Source organism: Macaca mulatta, chromosome X, assembly GCF_049350105.2.
Source record: "Macaca mulatta isolate MMU2019108-1 chromosome X, T2T-MMU8v2.0, whole genome shotgun sequence".
In the NCBI taxonomy this organism is placed as follows: Eukaryota; Metazoa; Chordata; class Mammalia; order Primates; family Cercopithecidae; genus Macaca; species Macaca mulatta.
In genome coordinates, this window is record NC_133426.1 from 157,594,276 (window position 1) to 157,614,620 (window position 20,345).

Genomic DNA, 20,345 nt, shown 5'->3' on the forward strand with positions numbered 1-20,345 from the left:
AGGACCAGCATGTTTTGGTTTTCCTACAAAGTCATCCAAGGTGTGTGTGTGGTGAAGAGACAGTATGGAGAGTGCAGGGACGGGAGGAACTGTGTATGGGAGAGCACCCTGGAGAGGTGGGTATGGTGGGGCCACATTTTGGGTAGGACAGACACACACAGATACACACACACTCACACACTTCTTGGCTTTTAGCACATCTATGTTGTAAAGGCAAATACAAATTAAGATACTTAATTCTTTCTGTTGAAAAATAAGAGAAGTGACTCCTCCTGTTCCATTTTATTAAATAATTTCTTTTTCTGTTGTTTTCAAATGTATATAAATCTTCTCAGTGATTACATAACCCTCTTGCCACTATCATAAGTCAAGAATGTTTCCTCAGGGACCTGGGAGCCATCTTTTCGTAATGTGATTATCAAGGAAGATAATGTCTGATCTCCCAGTTTCCTGGAAGAAGATGGGCCTAACCTCCACTGTCATCTGACTTCAAAGCTTCAAAGGATAGGCTGACTCTCTTATTAGAGGTAATGCAGCTGGTGTCTTTAAGTTGAAGCCAATGCTTATTTACCATTCCAAACATCCCGGGGCCTTTAAAAACTATGCGAAATCTACTCTGCCTGTGCTCTATAAATGGAAGGACAGAGCTTGGATGACAGCACATCTGTTTACAGTATGGTTTACTGACTATTTTAAGCCCACTGTTGAGACTTTCTGCTCAGAAACCAGAGAGATTCCTTTCAAAATATTACTGCTCATTAACAATGCATCTAGTCACCCAAGAGCTCTGATGGAAATGTACAAGGATATTAATGTTGTTTTCATGCCTGTCAACACATCCATTCTGCTGCCTATGGATCAAGGAGTAATTCTGACTTTCTAGTATATTATCTAAGAAATACATTTCGTGAGGCTACAGCTGCCATAGATACTGATTCCTATGATGGATCTGGGTAAAGTAAATTGAAAACCCTCTGAAAAGGACTCATCATTCTAGATGTTGTTGAGAACATATATGATTCATAAGAGGTCAAAACATCAACAATAATAGGAGAGTAAAAGAAGTTGATTCCAACCCTTGTGGATGACTCTGAAGGGTTCAAGACTTCAGTGGGGGAAGTCGCTGCAGATGTGGAGGATATAGCAACAGAACTGGAATTAAAAGTGGAGCCTGAAGATGTGACTGAATTGCTGCAATCTCATGATCAAACTTAAACAGATGAGGCGTTGCTTCTTATGGATGAGCAAAGGAAGGGGTTTCTTGAAATGGAATCCACTCTTGGTGAAGATGTTGTGAATATTGTTAAAATAACAGCAAAGTACCTAGAATATTTTATAAACAATTGACAAAGTGGCAACAGTGTTTGAGAGGACTGACTCCAGTTTTGAAAGAAGTTCTGTGGATAAAATGCTATCAAACAGCATTGCAAACTACAGAAAAATCTTTCATGAAATGAAGAGTCAATCGATGCAGCAAACTTCATAGTTATCTTAAGAAATTACCACAGCCACTCCAATCTTCAGCAAGTACCACCCTGATCAGTCAGCAGCCATCCACATGGAGGCAAAACCCTACACCAGCAAAAAAATTACCACTACCTGAAGCCTCAGATGATCATTAGCACTTTCTAGCAATAAAGTATTTTTAAATTAAGGTATGTACGTTGCTTTTAGACATAATGTTACTGTACACCTAACAGACTATACTATAGTATAAATGTAACTTTCATATGAACTGAGAAACCAAAAAAATTATGTGACTTGTTTTATTGCAATATTCGCTTTATTGTGCCAGTCTGCAACCAAACTGCAATATCTCTGAGGCATGCCTAGTGTGAGGTTTTTTTCTGTTCTTGCAGTACTTTTAGTTGGTTGCTTGTGATTCATATCACATTCTGATTTAAAGTTTATTCATGAAAATTGTTTTCTTTCTCTTCTACCTTTACGGAGAGGTTATCTGGGCTGGGAGAAGATTTTGTTTTTATTTCCCCCAAGATGTAGACAAACTCACATGCATGCACACACACACACAGTCACACATACCCTCACACACACAGTGAAGCACACTCACATACTCAAATGCACACACACTCATATACACAGCCCCACAAGCTAGCACACACACTCCCTTCACTCTGCCCCTCTTGGAAGGCGATTTCTTCTTCCCAGGACAGGAGCTAGAGGTGCAGCCTGGGACCACTAAGCCAAGAAGCCAAGGACCAGGCATGCCCAGGCCTGGAGCACTTTATTCATCATTTACATCTTTTTATTATACATGCTCGAATCACCAGCTCCTCCTTGCCTTGCTTCTCCTGGGTTTCATTTGCCTCTTGCAGCAGTTTTTTTCCTCTCTCGAGTGTTTCTAACTTTTTCCACCCAATTATAGAAAAAGTAAGAACCAAGAACAGCGAAAACAACCAAAACAAAATCTATAGCTATTTCGCATTGAAATTCTGCAAGAATTTTGGGTTTTCCCTTGGGTTTCTCTCATCCACTCACGCATTCACCAATTATGTATTTATTTACTCAACGAGCGCAGCTCAGGCCAGGGGTGCCAGCCTCGACGGGATGAGGAACTAGACACTCTGATTTCACCCAGGCACCTGCTAGGTGCAGGGTGCTCAGTCTGCAGCCAGCTCTAGGTCCCGCCCCTTCGCGTTGGGCTGCGGGTGGGCGGGGCTGCTCCGCCTGCCCAGACCCGCCCACGGTCGGCGGGAAAGACATGCTTCTCCGGACCGATCAGAGTGGCCCGAGCTGGGAGCAGGCCTTGCCCCGCCCTCCCCTGCCCCGCCCACTCGGCGCTGGGAAAAACCTCGTGGAAACCCAACTCCGAGGTCTCTGGCTGCGGAGCCTCGTGCTCCACCGTGAACAGTGTTTCCAGAACCCTAGGGCTCTGTCTTGGTGAGCCCAGGCCTAGCTCTCTCCGCGCCAACACTTGCTCTTTTATTCAGCCCACTGGTTGCAAGCGCCTCCTCAGAGCCAGGGCCTTTCGAGGAAAAGGGGCATGGCCTTGTCACATCTGTCCTCAGGGTGCCCTTGTCCAGTTGCTCTTCTGGCAGGGTAGCCTCTGGGTGCAGGCCAATCAGGAAAGCACTTGATCCAGGATCCTTCACCTGGGGGTTGGTAACTGGAGCGCTGCCGCCCCTCACAGGCAGGAGATCCTCTGGTTGTAGCAAACCACTGGTGTGCCAGGTGACATGGGATCCTAGGCTGAGCTGGCACCACGCTGGTCAGGCGGTGGGGCCCATTTCCTGACCCCCAGTGCCTATTTCTGTTTGCCGGAAGGCCCATGGGCTCCACTAGCGCCCCAAAGGTGGGTCAAGTTAGTGAGAACAGTCCTGAGGCATGAACCCTGAGCGTTCCCTGATTTCACTGGCAAGTCCCTTCACCAGCTCAGAGATTCCAGCTTAGCTATCTGGCAGACAGAGCTGGAAGAGGTAACCTGACGTAAATTTTAGGGCATTCAAGAATCAGGAGGCAAGGAGCATTGTGAGGCCCTCACTAGACTGAAATTTCCCTTAGTTTCAGTATTTCTAGTATTTCAGTATTTCATTTCATTCTGGAAATGAAATGGAGATGGTATAAATTGTAGGGATTGTGAACACGCTATTTAAAATGAAGCACAAGACACATGCTTTAGGGCAGCAGTGGTGGCCAGAGGTTGATGTGAGGTAAGGAAGACCCTTGAGTAAAACCCAATTCATCGCCTGGGGTGAAGGGCGGCGCTGACAATGAAGGTTTTAACTATAATAACCCCTTAGATTTTTTTTTTTCTATAATTGGAACTATGCTTTTTCACCAGGGGACATATTTTACCAATTTTTTTTAAAAGACATCACAGCCTACATTACAAAGAAGCCAGAGTTTCTCTCTCTCTCTCTCTTTTAATATGAGTTTTGTTGATTGTACAGTAGAGCTTATTTCTATTTTCCTTATGTCTTAGTTTTAAAAACACAGTGCTGTTCAGGTATAGGCCTTGGCAAGTATCAGTTGGTGTTTCAATATGGTTGTTCCATCCAATCCCACAGCCAGCCACCCAAAAGGAAACTTCAAGAAACTTAAGTTTTTTCAGGTAAGTAAAGCAATTTGGGGTTGCAAAAACATGTCTTTGGGTGTATACTTCTCACGTCACTGGGTTAATACAGAATTTTTAACAATATGGTGGAGAAAACGTGCCTTACAAGTAGTACAGAAGTTTACAACAAGATGGTGGAGAAAACGCTAGACAGAATTAGGAACTATACATTCTCTAATTCTATCACTGACCTAGGGAATTTGGGGCAAATCACTTCCCATTGTAGCTGTCAGTTTTCTCAAGTAAAATTAAAGTGCCAAACTGGGGCTCTTTCAGTTTGAGAATCAGTTTCTGACTTTAAGGGGCTTTGGGAAGTCTTCACCAGACTCTGAATTTTTCCCTGGCCTCAGTTTTTCCACTTATGAAGTGGGGATGGTATAAATTGTAGGGATTGTGAATATGCTCAGTAAAATGAAGCACAAGACACATGCTTTAGGGCAACAGTGGTAGGAAACCGCTACTATGGTTTTTCTGTAGTGGCCACACCCCCTAACGCACCATTTCATTCCCATGGCCACGGCTCTGTATGGGCTCCACTTGCCTCTAATTCTTTTGTAGCACTGCAGGTAGGAGGTTTTAGGGCTCTGTTGAGAGGGCTGACTGCTGGCTAGATTCTTTCCTTCTCGTACAGATTCTGAGTTTATTTTTAAAGTTCTCTGTCTACCTCCGTGAGCTCACAGTAAATATTGGTAGAGTGTGTAAGTCAGCATAAAAAAGAGATATGGCTGGGCACGGTGGCTCACGCCTGTAATCCCAGCACTTTGGGAGGCTGAGGCGGGTGGATCATGAGGTCAGGAGATCGAGACCATCCTGGCTAACACGGTGAAACCCCATCTCTATTTAAAAAATACAAAAAATTAGTCGGGCGTGGTGGTGGGCACCTGTAGTCCCAGTTACTTGGGAGGCTGAGGCAGGAGAATGGCATTAACCCGGGAGGCAGAACTTCCAGTGAGCCGAGATCGTGCCACTGCACTCCGGCCTGGGTGACAGAGTGAGACTCTGTCTCAAAAAATATAAATAAATAAAAAAATAAGAGATATCAGAGCTTTTGTTTATATTTAAAAACACTACTATGTAAATTAGATTAGATGAGCAGTTTGTCCCACAGCAAATCTCATTTATGAATGGTTCCTGTTTGAGTTATCACACAAGTGCAACTTAGGCTGTTAATGTGGGAGTGTAAAAGTGCCAGCCTGAGAGTTAGGAGTCAAGCTACGTCCCACTAGAAAAATGTGTGACTTCCCACAAGTCCTGTCCCCTCTCTGGGTCGCAGTTTTCTCATCTGTACAAGGAAATGTTTAGACTACTGTTACGGGTTGAATTGCCGGTCCCGTCACCCACACCATCCCCAAATTCATATGCTGAAATCCTAGCCCCCCAGTACCCCAGAGTGTGACTTTATTTGGAAACAGCGTCGCTGCAGATGTAAATAATTAAGTTCATACAGGTGTAGGGTGGGCCCCTAATGCTTTATGACTGGTATCCTTATAAAAAGGGAAAATTTGGACAGAAACACAGATGCAGGGAGAGGGCCGTTTGAAGAAAAATGCAGAGATCAGGGTGATGCTTCTACAAGCCAAGAAATACCAAAGATTGTCAGCAAACCACCAGAAAACAGAAGAGGGACCTGGAACAGTCCTTCCTTCACAACCTTCAGAAGGAACTAGCCTCGCCAACATCCCCATCTCAGACTTCTAACCTCCTGAACTGGGAGATGATTCACTTCTGTTGTTGAAGCCACTTAGTTTGTAGCATTTGTTATGGCAGCCTTGGCAAACTACAACAACGGTGGTTCCCAATTTTTTTTGTGGGGGCAGACAGAGTCGTACTCTGTCACCTAGGCTGGAGTGCAGTGCAGTGGCACGATCTTGGCTCACTGCAACCTCCGCCTCCTGAGTTCAAGCGATTTTCTGCCTCAGCCTCCTGAGTAGCTGGGATTACAGGCATGTACCACCATGCCAAGCTGGTTCCAAATTTTTTCACCATCAAGAACTATTTTGCTCTTTTTCCTTTTGTGGACCCAATTTATTTATTTAACAAATATTTATTAGTTCCTACTATATACCAGGCCCTACTCTAGGTATTGGGGAATAATAAGTCACAATTCCGCTCCCCTACTTATGTTCATTCTATGTTTTAAAAGATTTATTCTACTAAGTATACTGTGGCTTATTTTCATAGTAATTTGTGAACAGTCTTTTCTTATGGGATAACTAGGATAACCTCATCATGATATAGTAAGTGCCAAAAATCAAAGAACGGTGATATTTTAAGTAGCTTTGGATGCCTTATAGAAAGTAAATAGATTCATTAGGTTTTTAAAAATATTAAAAACTGCCTTCAGAACGACGATTACTACATTTATGGGTCCCTAGGACCTCACTGCAGGCTGATTAGCTAGAGCAGGGGTCAGCAAACTCTTCTATAAAAGGATCAGATGGTGAGAATTTTGGGTATTGCAGATCACTTTGGGCATTGCAGATCATACCATCTCTGTCACAACTACTCAACATTGCTGTTGTAGGCAATACAAACAAATGAGAATGGCTGAGCTCCAATAAAATTTTATCAATAGATGCTGAAATTTGAATTTCATATAAATTTCACGTGTCATGTTATTCTTTTGACTTTTTCAACAATTTAAAAATGGAAAAACCATTCTTACCTCAGGGCTGTAGAAAAACAGGTGGTAGGCTCCATGTATTGGGTCTGCTGGCTCAGTTTGCCTACCCTAGAGCTAGATTCTATTTGTACCCCAAGTTCTTACATTAGGTGGTTCTTATTCACCTAAAGGTCTAGATGAGGCCCAGAGAGAGATTACTATTATTTTTATTAAATATTTTACAGTTTTTTTTTTTGGAGACGGGAGTCTTGCTATGCTGCCCAAGCTGCTCTGGAACTACCGGCCTCACGCAATCCTCCTGCCTCAGCTTCCCAAAGCGTTGGGATTACAGGCGTGAGCCAGCCCACTCAGCCCTAAAGGGGGATTATTCAGTTTGAACTAAAACCCGGACTTCCTGCTGCCCAGTCCATTGCCCTTTCCACCACTCTAAGCTGCTGGTTTAGTCATGATTTCAGATGTGGTCTTTGTATGCATGTGGTGCAGAAAATAGCTGTGTGGTCAGCGGCCCTTTCCAGGCGCTGACCATGTAAGGGCTGTCCTCTTATTAGCAGCCAGTGGCAACCTAATTTTGTCAAGCCTGACTCCAGGCTTACCCACCCTTTCGTTTTCACCTCTCTCGGGTTGCGCAGGCCCGGGAGTCCCATCTGTTCTTACTATTTGAGTCCCTGTTGTCTCATTGGCGGCTTTCTGAGCAGCTGCAAAATATGTTTTTAACTTTTAAGTGGAAGTTGGGGGTCACTGGCATCAAGTCTGGAACAGTCACTCTCAGCAAGAACTCTTTGAACTCTGACATTCTCTAGTTTTAAGGACTCGGGTGAGTGTTTAACTCCTCCCAGCTGCCAAGGGCTGGACTTCCTACCACTGTGGGCAGTAATTAATGAGGCACTTATTTGCTCAAGTAGTGGCGAAATAATGCGCATTGCTTTTTTGTGTTGTCGTCGGCGGAATACGCTCAGTTGCCTAGGACCACAGCTCTCTGGCTGGTAGTCCCTCCTCGCGGCTCATCTGCTTGGGTCTCCTTGCCGCCCCCAGCTCGGCGACCGGGACGCAGACGAGGACAAGTGTTCGCCCGAGCTCAGGGGGCGGCGGCGCCGCCCGCCCAGGAGGACCATGCTGCGCGGCAAGTCCCGGCTCAACGTGGAGTGGCTGGGCTACTCGCCAGGCCTGCTCCTCGAGCACAGGCCCCTCCTGGCAGGGCGCACGCCGCGGAGCCACCGCCGGTAAGTCATGTGAGCGCCCGCCCAGTATCCGGCGCTCGCGCCCGCGCCTGCCACAGCTCTGCGTCGCCGCGCCGCGCCTGCGTACTGTGGCCCGCCGCCCGGCGCGAACCGGCACTTCCGGCGCGAACCGGCACTTCCGGCGCGAACCACTACTTCCGGTGCGAACCGCCTCGACTGTTCACCTGCGGGGCTTACTGAGCGCGGCCGCCGAGCCCAGTTCCGCCGCCGAGCGCCTGTGCCGGCACAGCTACACCATGGAGCGCCCAGATAAAGCGGCGCTGAACGCACTGCAGCCTCCTGAGTTCAGGTAGCCCTGAGCGGGGCCTGGACCGCGAGGCGGACTGGCTGCAGCCTGGAGCAGGGCCTGAGGGAAGGCTCTAGCTGAATGGGTGGGCGTGAGGTCTGGACTCCGGGGACCTGGACTCCGGGGACCTGGTCGCAGGGCGGGGAAAGCAGGTGGGGCCTGAGATGTCTAAACGCCCGGCCCCGACCTTTCGCTCTGGAACAAGGGATCCGGGGTCATGGGGAATAGGTCAGTAGGCCTTCAGCTCATGCTTCTATCCTAGCACTTCCTCTCGCTATCGTCTATATTGCAGTGTCTTTCATTACTGCAGGGTCAGCCTTCTGAGACAGGAACGCGGTCTCCTTCATCTCCGTCTTACCTAGGGGGCCTGCGTAGTCGGGGCTTAATAAATGTTTGCCGTATGAATGAAGGAGTAGAGGGGTATACAGTATGTAAGGTATACAGTAGTCCCCCTGGTGTGGGACTGCTTCACTTGGGGAATCAGTAAGATAGAGGCTGGTGGCTGAGTTGAAGGAATGTATGAGAGAGCAGGTGGTTCTGGCCCACCTCAGTAGGCAAGGTAGTGGTGAGAGAGTTAGCTACCATTCGTTAAGACCTACTGTATACCAGGCTCATTTCACGTGCTTTAGATACATTGTCTGAATTCTTAATTTATCTGACTGCTTGATTTCCCAATTTTGAAGAGGATGCAGTTGAGGGTAAGTGACTTGAAACTGAGGATGAGTGATTACAGAATTAGGCGACAAAGTTAGTAATTGAAGCTAACGTTTGAGCAAGCTGAAGCTCACTGACTCCAAAGCCCACGATCTTTGGAGCGCTGTGATGCTTTCTCTTTCCGACAGGGTCATTGTGGGTTTTTTTTTTTTTTTTTTAACTTTTATTTTAGGTTCATGAGTACATGCGCAGGTTTATATAGGGAAACTGCATGTCACGGGGGCTTGGTGTACAGGTAATTTTGTCACCCAGGTAATAAGCGTAGTACGCGATAGGCATTTTTTCTGATCCTCTCTCTCCTCCCAGCCTGCACTCTCAAGTAGGCCCCAGTGTCTGTTGTTCCTCTCCTAGTGTCCATCTGTTCTTGTTGTTTAGTTCCCATTTATGAGAACATGCAGTATTTGGTTTTCTTTTCCTTTCTTAATTTGCTTAGGATAATGGCCTCCAGCTCCAGTCATGTTGCTGCAAAGGACATGATCTCCTTCTTTTTTATGGCTGCATAGTGTTCCATGGTGTATATGTACCACATTTTCTTTATCCAGCCTCAGTGTGGGATTTTTAAAAATTATTTTTTTATGAGAATACCAACATATTTTTATTAGATACACTTAGAGCATAGTCCTTCTAGACTGATTCTGGTTTCCTAATGGAATTTGCAGTGAAATTTTGGCTGTGGAAGAAAATTCCTGACAGAAGGGAATGTGGTAGGCTCTGTCTGCTCAATGTTAGCTGCAGAAGTTTGTATGAAGTGGGAAAACTAGGTGGTGTTATAAATGGAGGCAGAGTAAGGTTCATCCTGAACTTTTTCCTTTGTGTGGGGACAACTTTAATTCCAGCCTTTCTCATTCCTCATTTCCAACAAATCTCTGCTCAGTAACACCCAAAGATACATAGGATAAAGCAGTTGAATAGCATTAGTTGCTTTGTCTTGGAATAAGCCACTGATTTTACCCAAGGTGGCTTGTGTCAGCAAAACCAACAGCTCTTGTGGCTGGAAGCCAAGGAGAAAATGTCCTATAAACAGTAGAGGAAGTTTGCTAGTTTTCAAAAGTTTGTATGTACATTTTGGCTTAATGCTTAGTCCCATATTAGTGAGGTCACAACACAGAAAAGTAGTCACATTTTTGAAGTTTGAGGTAAAGAGAGAAGTGAGAAGGAATTAGCTATAAATTATTAAGGTATGCTGTGTATAGATTGTGTGGGGGCTAGAAATTAACATGTAGAAAGGTTATATTTGGGTGGTGGGATTATAAGTGATTTTGTTTATTTTAAAACATTTTTATGGTGTTACATCATCTTTTCAATAACTTTGTAAAAGCCAGGCCAGATAATAGATACTCAAGAGAGGTCATGTAAAGAACAAAACAATCAGTTAACACTTCCTTTCTTTTCCTTTAACAAGTTAGATAATCTGAAAGTTGGATTCCTAAAACATACTTCTTTACTCACCATAGAAACACCAAAGTCAAGTGCTTTTTTTAGGGTCCACAAAATAATTGGCCAATTAGTGACTCTTTGTATTTTTTGTAGATTCTGCACTGCAGACACTCATATTCTTCATGAGGATTACACAATAAATTCCCCTAAATATTTACTAGTAGGAAACAGTTTAAGGGAGCTTATGTATATCAAATGAGAGTTGTATAGCTCAGTAATCAAAATGAGGCCTGTTAAAAGATGATCCATTTAAGTACCAAAATAAAATATTAGAACTTTTTTTTTAACAGCAATAAACATTTAATTTCTCACACATGTGCAGAGCATGTGATCAAGAAATAGGCATGAGGTTATATTTAATATATATTTCAATGTTTTTGTGGGTCTTTTGTTCAGGTTATTTTTAAATTTCATTGTGTGTATTTGAGGTTCACAACATGATGTTATGGCATACATATAGTAAAATGATTACTGTGGTGAAGCAGATTAGTATATCTGTCATCTCACATACTTTTGTGTGTGTGTGACCAGAGGCAGCTAAAATCTTATTTACGAAAGTCCCTAATACCATGCAACTTTATTGCCTATAGTCCTCTTGTACATTAGATATCTAGGCTTGTTAATCCATATATCTACTGCTTTGTGTCCTTTGATGTACATCTCCCTATTTCCTCCCCTCCAGCCTCCCACCCCCACCCCCATAGTAACTACTGTTTTATTCTCTGTCCCTGTGTAGTTGACTTTTTTTTTTTTTTTTTTTTTTAAAGATTCCACATGTAAGTGAGCTCATGTAGTATTTGTCTTTCTGTGTTTGGCTTATTTTACTTAAAATAATGTCTTCCAGGTCCATCCATGTTGTGGCAAATGGTAGATGTCCTTTTTTAAGGCTGAATAAAATATTCCCTTGTATATATACATTACTGTTTCTTTATTTTGTCTGTCTACATACACTTAGGTTGTTTTCAAATCTTGGCTATTGTGAATAATGCTGCAGTGAACATGGAAGTGCAGATATTTTTATGAGGTAGTGATTTCATCTCCTTTGGTTATATTCCAGAAGATAGATTACGGGGCTGTGTGGTAGTTCTATTTTTAATTTCTTTAGGAACTGTTTTCCATAATGATTATACCAATCTGCATTTCCATCATAATGTACTAGGGTTTCTTTTTCTCCACACTTTTACAAACATTTGTTATCACTTGCTTTTTTGATAATAGCTGTCCTTAGAAGTATGAGGTTATATCTCATAGTGGTGTTGATTTGCATTTCCCTGATGATTTAGTGATGTTGAGCACATTTTTGTTTATCTCTTGGCCATTTTTATGTATTTGGAGAAATGTCTGTCCAGCTGTTGTCTATATTTTAATCAGGTGGTTTTTCTGCTGAGTTGTAAGAGTTCTTTATAAATTTTGGGATATTAACCCCTTTTCAGATAGGTGGTTTGCAAATATGTTTTCCTAGTCTGTAAGCTGCCTTTTCATTTTGTTGATTGTTTCCTTTGTGGTACAGAAGCTTTTTAGTTTGATGCAAGCCCCTTTATTTATTTTTTCTTTTGTAGCCTGAGCTTTTGGTGTGATATCCAAAAAATCATTTCCGAGGCCAATGTTAAGGAACCTTTCCCTCTGTGTTCTTTTATGTCTTAAAACTTTATATCTTTGTGTTTTAGTTATTTTATCCATTTTGAGTTGATTTTTGTTTATGGTTTAAGAGTCCAGTTTTGTTCTTTGCATATAGAAATCCTGTTTTCCCAGTACCATTTATTGAAGAGACTATCCTTTCCCCATTGTGTTCCTCTTAACACCGCTGTCGAAGATTAGTTGGCCATATATGTTTGGATTTATTTCTGGGCTCTATTCTGTTTCATTGTTATATGTTTCTGTTTTTATGCCAATACCATATTGTCTTGATTAGTATAACTGTAATATTTTAAATCAGAAAGTGTGACGCTTACAACTTTTTCAGTGTTGCTTTGGCTATTTGGGGCTTTTTGTGGTTCTGTATGATGAATTTTAGGATTGTTTTTCTATTTTAATGAAGAATGCTACTGGAATTTTGATAGAGATTATGTTATATCTGTATGTTGCTTTGGGTACTGTGGACATTTCAGCAGTGTTAATTCTTCCAATCCATGAACACAGGATATCTTTACATTTATTTGTGTCATCTTCAATTTCTTTCATCAGTGTTTTATACTTTTCAGTGTACAAGTCGCTCATCTCCTTGGTTAAATTTATTCCTAAGTTTGTTTGTTTGTTTCTTTTTTTTTTTTTTTTAAATAGAGTCTTGCTCTGTCACCCAGGCCGGAGTAAAGTGCCCCAATCACTGCTCACTGCAGCCTTGAACTCTGGGGCTCAAACAGTCCTCCCACTTCAGCCTCTTGAGTAGCTGAGATTACAGGCACGTGCCACCACGCCCAGCGAATTATCAAAAATTTTTTTTGTAGAGGTAGGTTTTTGCTGTGTTACCTAGGCTTGTGTCAAATTCCTGGCCTCAAGCCTCAGCCTTCCCAGAGTGCTGGGATTACAGGCGTGAGCCACTGAGCCTGGCCCCTAAGTATTTTTTTTAATGCTATTATAAATGAGATTGTTTTCTTGATTTCTTTTTCAGCTCAGTAAAAAGGATGCGGAAGTTTGTCAAGTGCTCTTTCTGCATCAACTGAGATGATCCTACTTGGTCATAATATATAATCTTTTTGATGTATTGGTTTTATTTTTATTTTTTATTATTTATTTATTTATTTATTTTTTGAGACGGAGTCTCGCTGTATTGCCCAGGCTGGTGTGCAGTGGTGTGATCTCGGCTTACTGCAAGCTCTGCCTCCCGGGTTCATGCCATTCTTCTGCCTCAGCCTCCCGAGTAGCTGGGACTACAGGCGCCCGCCACCACACCCAGCTAATTTTTTGTATTTTTAGTACAGATGGGGTTTCACCATGTTAGCCAGGATGTTGTATTGGTTGTGTTTGTTTGTTTGTTACAGAGTCTTGCTCTGTTGCCCAGACTGGAGTGTGGTTTTGGCTCATTGCAACCTCTGCCTCCCAGGTTCAAGGGATTCTCGTGCCTCGGCCTCCCAAGTAGCTGGGACTATAGGCACATGCCACCACGCCCAGCTAATTTTTGTATATTTAGTAGAGACTGGGTTTTGCCGTGTTGGCCAGGCTGATCTCGAACTCCTGGCCTCAAGTGATCCGCCTGCCTTGGCCTCCCAAAGTGCTGGGATTACAGGTGTGAGCCACGACACCTGGCCTGATTATTGTTGAATTTGGTTTGAAAATATGTTACTGAGGAATTTTGCACCAGTGTTCATCAATGATGATGTCCTGTAGTTTTCTTGCTGTGTCTGTCTGGCTTAGGTATCAAGGTGATTCGAGTCTCTTAAAACATGTTTGCAAGTATTCCCTCTAGCTCGATTTTTCACCCATAACAGAAGTTCCTATTCCAGCTGGGGAGGGCGCACTGTTCCATTCGCTCTGCCTACCTCCTTCTGTGGTCTGGTGTCTGGTGCTGGTGGTCAGGGTTGCTGCATGGACTCAGGGACTGGTGTGGCAGTGGCTTCCCTGGGCCAAAGCTCCAATTCCAGTGGGGCAGGGCATGCTGGTGCGTCAGCTCCACCTGGTTAGTTTGCTGGTCCACTGATCCACCCATGGTGCCTGCCGAGTTCCCTGGTCTGGTGTCTGGTGCTGGTGGTCAGGGTTGCTGCATGGGCTCAGGGACCAGTGTGACAGTGGCTTCCCTGGGCAAAAGCCCTGATTCCAGTGCGGGAGGGCACACAGGTGTGTCTGCCTCCTTAGTTCCCTGGTCTACTGTTTCATGCTGGAGGACAGCAAGCTGGTGGCTTCCCCTGACGGAAGCTCCGATTCCAGCAAGAGAGGGCGTGCTGATCCACCCATGGTGCTTACTGCATTCCCAGGTCTGGTGTCTGGTGGTGGTGGACACGCTTGCCGCATGGGTCGGGCACTGGTGCCACTGTCCACTGTGGCTTCCCTGGGTAGAAGCTCCAGTTCCAGAGGCAGGGGCACTGAGTTTCTTCACTTAGTTTGTTCACCCAGCTTGTTGGCAGTTGATCTGAGGCGCCCTGATGCTTTTTCTCACACTGGATATGAATGACAGTCCCTGAAGGTGGTGTATAATCTTCATGTTCCAGCTCAAGAAATTCCCACTACCCACACTTAGTTCTCTAGAATCTTCGGATTACGAGTCTCTGCCTGTGATCTTCCTCCTATATAGCATCTCATTTGTGGATGTTTATAGTTTTAGGGACATAAGAGTGTTTGGATATGGCTGTGCAGATTCTGATTTTCTCTTTGTTTACTTTATTTCAGAAATGAAAGCTCATTAGCATCTACACTGAAGACGCTCCTGTTCTTCACAGCTTTAATGATCACTGTTCCTATTGGGTTATATTTCACAACTAAATCTTATATATTTGAAGGTAATCTTAGACCCATTAAAACAAGACGTTTTCCCCTGATTTAAGAATCTGTGCTTTTATGACCTCTTTATATCTGTAAACTGGGCATTCTTATTTTTTTTTCTTGTTTAGCCTTTCAAAAAATCATATTGCTCATAATGAGTCTTTATGAAATAACTTGTTATTTCAGCTTGACAGTTTTCTTATGGTTTTCTGTGAAATAGCTTGCAAATCCTTTCTCTTAGTGCCCTTTAAAGAATAGGAATTGGCTGACATGGGAGGAAGAATTTGGGGGAATGGACTTCTAGTGTCAGATAATGGAAGGAAGAGAGAATGAAGTCCCCTTTTTGATGTTGAAGTCTTTTTTTTTTTTTTTTTTTCGAGACAGAGTTTCACTCTTGTTGCATAGGCTGGAGTGCAATGGTGCAATCTCGGCTCACCGCAACTTCCACCTCCCATGTTCAAGCGATTCTCCTGTCTCAGCCTCCTGAGTACCTGGGATTACAAGCACTTGCCACTACACCCGACTAATTTTTGATATTTTTAGTAGAGACGGGGTTTCACCATGTTGGCCAGGCTGGTCTCAAAGTCCTGACCTCAGGTGATCCACCCACCTCGGCCTCCCAGAGTGCTGGGATTACAGGTGTGAGCCACCATGCCCGGCCTGAAGTCTTTATAATTATGGTTTTGTTTAAAATAATGTTCTTAAAATATAGAAGGTACTCATATCTTTTAGTGAATACTTTATTCATTACCACCCAAAGTATTACTTTTTAATTGCCTGACTAGTTAAATAAATATATCATAAAAATTAGGATGATTTGGGTTTTTTTTTGTACTTTGGTAAATTTTGCAATAAAATGGAAACTGTTTTTTTTTCTCTTGATAGGCGCCCTTGGGATGTCCAATAGGGACAGCTATTTTTACGCTGCTATTGTTGCAGTGGTCGCCGTCCATGTGGTCCTGGCCCTCTTTGTGTATGTGGCCTGGAACGAAGGCTCACGACAGTGGCGTGAAGGCAAACAGGATTAAAGTGAACATCACCTTTTGATAGCATTAAATTCATTTTTTAAAATGATAAATGCTGGAGCGGGGACATCTGATTTGAATAAAGTTGAAAGAACATGTTAAAGTCAGGCTTAAGGAGTCACGTTTGAGTAGTGTAAATTTTGATCCTTCTAATGTGTTGGTTTGTATATTCAGTTTTAACTGTATGAATCTGATTTGCAAATGAGAATTTGGAAAAGTTAAATTAGTTACAAATAAATATGTTAATTACACAATATTCTGGAAGGAATTTTATCTTCTTTCAACAAAACGTGTTTTATAGTATTCTGACTTACGGTTGCTTTTGACTTTTACTCCTTTGGATATATTAAGAGGCACACAGTGAAGCAAATTAAACTCCACTTTACGTTGGAATGCTTTCCTTAGCATGAAAATACCAGGTCCTTGGATTTGGGATTTTAATTTCCTATGGAAAGTTGCTTAAATTGTGGACACTGGAATTAATCTGAATGTCACTAAGGAATTTCACATGAAGTGTAATCCCTAGTCAATAGGAATTTTCCATTACATTATTTTATGGGAAAACTAGGCTAAATTACATTCATTCAGGTAAAAGGACTTTAGCTTACTGAAGGATCAAAAGAGCAAAGCAAAGATCTCACTACTCAAACACTCAGCCTGCTTCCTTCAAGTCCCCTTGCAGGCCAGCTTTGTGCTTTGCAGACCAACTTTTTAATGAGATACTTTGCTTCCTCATTCAACATTGAAGCTAGGCTTCAATTAAAAGGTTCGAGGAGGCTCCATTTAAAATTGTTTTTTCTACTATTTTTAAAAATTGTAGTGTATATGATAGGAATTTGCATTTAAATGTGTTCATTTTTGCATATGTTAGGAGTGGAAACAATCTTGAAAGCATCTTTTTTTCCACCCAAAAAGTATTCTCCTTGGGCTTATCTGATGGAAAAAAACCTTGATTTTATTTTCGTATCTTTAGTCTGTGTTCTTTCTAGTTATTTGGTACTAATTGTGTAATCTAAAAACACTCCCCCAAATGTTTGTTTTTTAATTATAAAATCATAATATATGTTCTTTGTAGAAAACTGGAAAAATACATATTCAAACAGGAAAAAAAATCAAAATTCCCCATGATGTTGCCATCTGAAAATAACCTCTATTTTGGTTTATATCCCATATGCATTTTTGAAAGCCATTTCTTAATGCTAGTTTGATACACACTAAAAGTTCAGCTTACAAGTTCAAATTCTGCCAGCTTTTCCTGACAGCTGTTTGCATTTTTTCAGATGAGTGATTATTGGCCATTTTCTTTTTCTTTTTTTTTGAGACAGTTTTGCTCTGTCACCCAGGCTGGAGTGCAGTGGCGCGATCTCGGCTCACTGCAACCTCCGCCTCCTGGGTTCAAGTGATTCTCCACCTCAGCCTCCCAAATAGCTGGGACTACAGGTGCCCGCCACCACGCCTGGCTAATTTTTTTTCTATTAGTAGAGACGGGGTTTCACCATGTTGGCCAGGCTGATCTTGAACTCATGACCTCCGGTGATCTACTCGCCTCGACCTCCCAAAGTACTGGGATTACAGGCGTCAGCCACTGCGCTTGGCCTTATTGGCCATTTTCTAAATAAGTACATTCTATCTTTATTCTCTTAAAATTCAAATTTTCTGTTACTGATAATCCTAATACTTAGGATTCTTGCTTAAGCATGTGAAACCATTACCAATTTGTTGTTCACATTTATTATTTTTTGTGTTGTGAAACTGGACTAAAGGAATAGAGGGATGATTAGTCATAAAAGTCAAATAGGCATTCATGTTTAACTGTTGAGAAAAGTGGAAGATTGCTATGATTATTATGGAACTGTTTAATTCTTGCTTAAAGACTACAATTTTAGTATAATGACATTTGAGTCTAGGGTAGTGTGTGGTAGATTTCTAGATGGTCCCTAATTAAAATGTATTGTTGTATTTAGAATGGTCCACCTAATTTCTTTTTATATAATGCCAAGGTTTTTCTTGTGCTTTTGGGATCTTACGCTGTTTGTAAAATGTTACTGTCCAGTGTTGGATTATTATGTTTGGTTTCAGGCATTTGCTGAATAGGTAATTATATATGGGTATTTTTCTGCAAGTATTTAAACCAGGGGCACATGCAGAGGCAGTTGTAATTTCCTCTTGGAAAAAGCGCCAAATGTTTGAAGGTTAAAATCGAATGCTAGGGTTGATATTTAGGATTATAATAAAACAGGCTTGTTTTCAAAGCAGTTAGTTTATTCCTAGAGTTTTAACTGTTAACTCACTAGTTCGCTGCTGTTTTTGACTATGTTAAATAACATATGGTATTTGACAAATAGATTTACTTTTCAAAAGGTCTCACTAGTTTCCTTTTACACAATGTATATACTTCAAGATATATAGAAAGGAAAGCTACAGTTGAGCCCTTATACATGTTTTAAGGTAGAAATATGTTCCCTATTGTTTGAAAACTGATTGTAAGAATAACCTCAATTATATAACTTGAAATGCCAGTCCAAACTACTGATTTAACCCGATTTACGGTAACACATTACCTTTCTCACCTCCTGTTTTGCCCTGGAGAATGTAGTCCTTTTTCTCAGTTGTGTTGAGAAGTGAAAAGTCTGCTGTAGAATGCATCTGATGTCATTAGTTCTTCAAATGGGTACCATTGTACATATAACAGTAGAATTTGGTTTGGGGTTGTTAGTGAAAAAAAATTGAAACCTGCCATTAAACCCCATGTTTCATGGAAATCTAACAGAAATACATTGTAATAATTAGAACATTTTCTTTTCTCTCTCTCTTTTTTTTTTTTTTTTGAGACGGAGTTTTGCTTTTCATGCCCAGGCTGAAGTGCAAGTGTGCAATCTCAGCTCACTGCAACCTCCACCTCCTGGGTTCAAGCAATTCTCCTGCCTCAGTCTCCTGAGTACCTCGGATGACAGGTGCGTGCCACCACACCCAGCTAATTTTTGTATTTTTAATAGAGATGGGGTTTCGCCATGTTAGCAAGCTAGTCTCGAACTCCTGACCTCAGGTGATCCACCTGCCTCTGCCTCGCAAAGTGCTGGGATTACAGGTATGAGCCACCGTGCCTGGCCTAATAATTAGAACATTTTCATCATGAAAATGTCATCAGCTTTGCCAAAAGAAACAACCAATTGACTTGTTTGGCGTTTGTTTTCCATTTTCATGTCAATTGTATGTATACAGTTAGAATACCCAAGGAGACCACTAAAATCAGTTAAATAGGGTATATCCGAAGAAAGATGAAACCCAAAAGTACATAAAAAGGATTTAAATCGCATTTCAGATGTACCTAGTGTGTATTTCTTATCTCTAGACAAGTTCATTTTTATTGTTTATGCCCAAGTGAAGTTGTAAACTTATGGTTCAACTCTGACACAGAATTTGTCACTTGTCTGAGATCAGTGGCAGGTTTCTCTGCTGTCAAGCACTCTGTGTCACCCACCAGATTAGTGTAACTATTAATTCAGACTCTACTCCTGTGTTTAAGATAATTTTTACAAGAGCTGGTAAAGCAGCACATTAGTAACCTGACAAGATTTCTTTTTCCCTTTTCAGGGGGAAAGGGTCACCTTAAAAATAAATTATTTTCAGGGACTTTGGGAATCTAATGATAAGTATTACACATAATCTATGAATAGCTTAATCCTTTATATATTCCTTAAAATAGGAATTCCTCGACATCACTCCTGGCCACACTTTACTTGCCTGTGTTGTTGCTATGTGTATTTGAAAGTAATATCTGCATTCCTTTTAAGATGTTCTATAAGTCATATTTGTCAGTTATACAGAGTAGTCTTCCTTTTTCCCACGTTCAGTGTAATCTCACTGAACAGTAATAATAGCAATAGCTAACAACATCTGCACAGCACCTTACAGTTTGCAAAGAACGTTCACACATTCTCATTTGAGTTTTGCATAGTGAACCTGTTACGAGATGTCTCTTGACGTCGATGCTAAAAGTGTTAGAATCTTTAAATCACTAGAGTCATTGAATATGCTGTAGTATTGAATAGTGCCCTGACTAGGGGGAGGATTTAGATGTGCTGCATTTCAAGCCGTGTATAATCATCAAAATGGGGGGCTTGAGTTCTTTAGCTACTTGAATCCAATTTACTTCTGTTAAGTGATGCTTTTCTAACCATTATCTGGATGGATTTTGTATTCACTATATTGTAGCCTGTAATTTGTACAAATTTACCATCTGTTGTCATTAAAAAAAAAGTGTCTATAGTGCTACTTTGATGTGTCCTGATTCAATTAATGTTTTATTAACCGCTCTGTTTTTAAAAATTTGTTTGCTTGCTTCTCATTTTATAACATGTAAAATATGTACAGAGCTCACTTTAAAAATTTTTTCGTTGGCCTCTGTTTGTGCTATGTAGATTATATAGAGAGCTGTCAAGGATAAGTTTTTATGCAGTAAATGTCAACCAGAAATGCTCAAACTGATTGGGAGTGTGGGCAGGGGGAGTTGTTGAGCTGTAAAGGGCTGGTT

General features: G+C 41.8%; 1 protein-coding gene across 2 annotated transcripts; it reads left to right on the forward strand.

Moving 5' to 3' along the window:
- The first annotated feature begins 7,257 nt into the window (after nt 1-7,257).
- On the forward strand, nt 7,258-20,086 carry VMA21 (vacuolar ATPase assembly factor VMA21). Of its 2 annotated transcripts, XM_015128422.3 has the most exons (4): nt 7,258-7,512; nt 7,731-7,918; nt 14,694-14,803; nt 15,672-20,086. In XM_015128422.3, the coding sequence occupies exons 2-4, from the start codon at nt 7,809-7,811 to the stop codon at nt 15,812-15,814; spliced, it is 363 nt and encodes a 120-aa protein (XP_014983908.1). In that variant the 5' UTR covers nt 7,258-7,512; nt 7,731-7,808; the 3' UTR covers nt 15,815-20,086. The 2 variants fall into 2 exon arrangements, with proteins under 2 accessions (XP_014983908.1, XP_014983909.1); XM_015128423.3 differs by lacking the exons at nt 7,258-7,512; nt 7,731-7,918 and adding an exon at nt 8,067-8,225.
- The last annotated feature ends 259 nt before the right edge of the window (nt 20,087-20,345 follow it).

Excerpts from the sequence above, each read along its gene's own strand:
- VMA21 (XM_015128422.3), top strand. The coding sequence starts at position 7,809 with ATGCTGCGCGGCAAGTCCCGGCTCAACGTGGAGTGGCTGGGCTACTCG. Across the intron at positions 7,919-14,693 it reads ACGCCGCGGAGCCACCGCCG|AAATGAAAGCTCATTAGCAT; the intron begins GTAAGTCATGTG and ends ACTTTATTTCAG. Across the intron at positions 14,804-15,671 it reads TAAATCTTATATATTTGAAG|GCGCCCTTGGGATGTCCAAT; the intron begins GTAATCTTAGAC and ends TTCTCTTGATAG.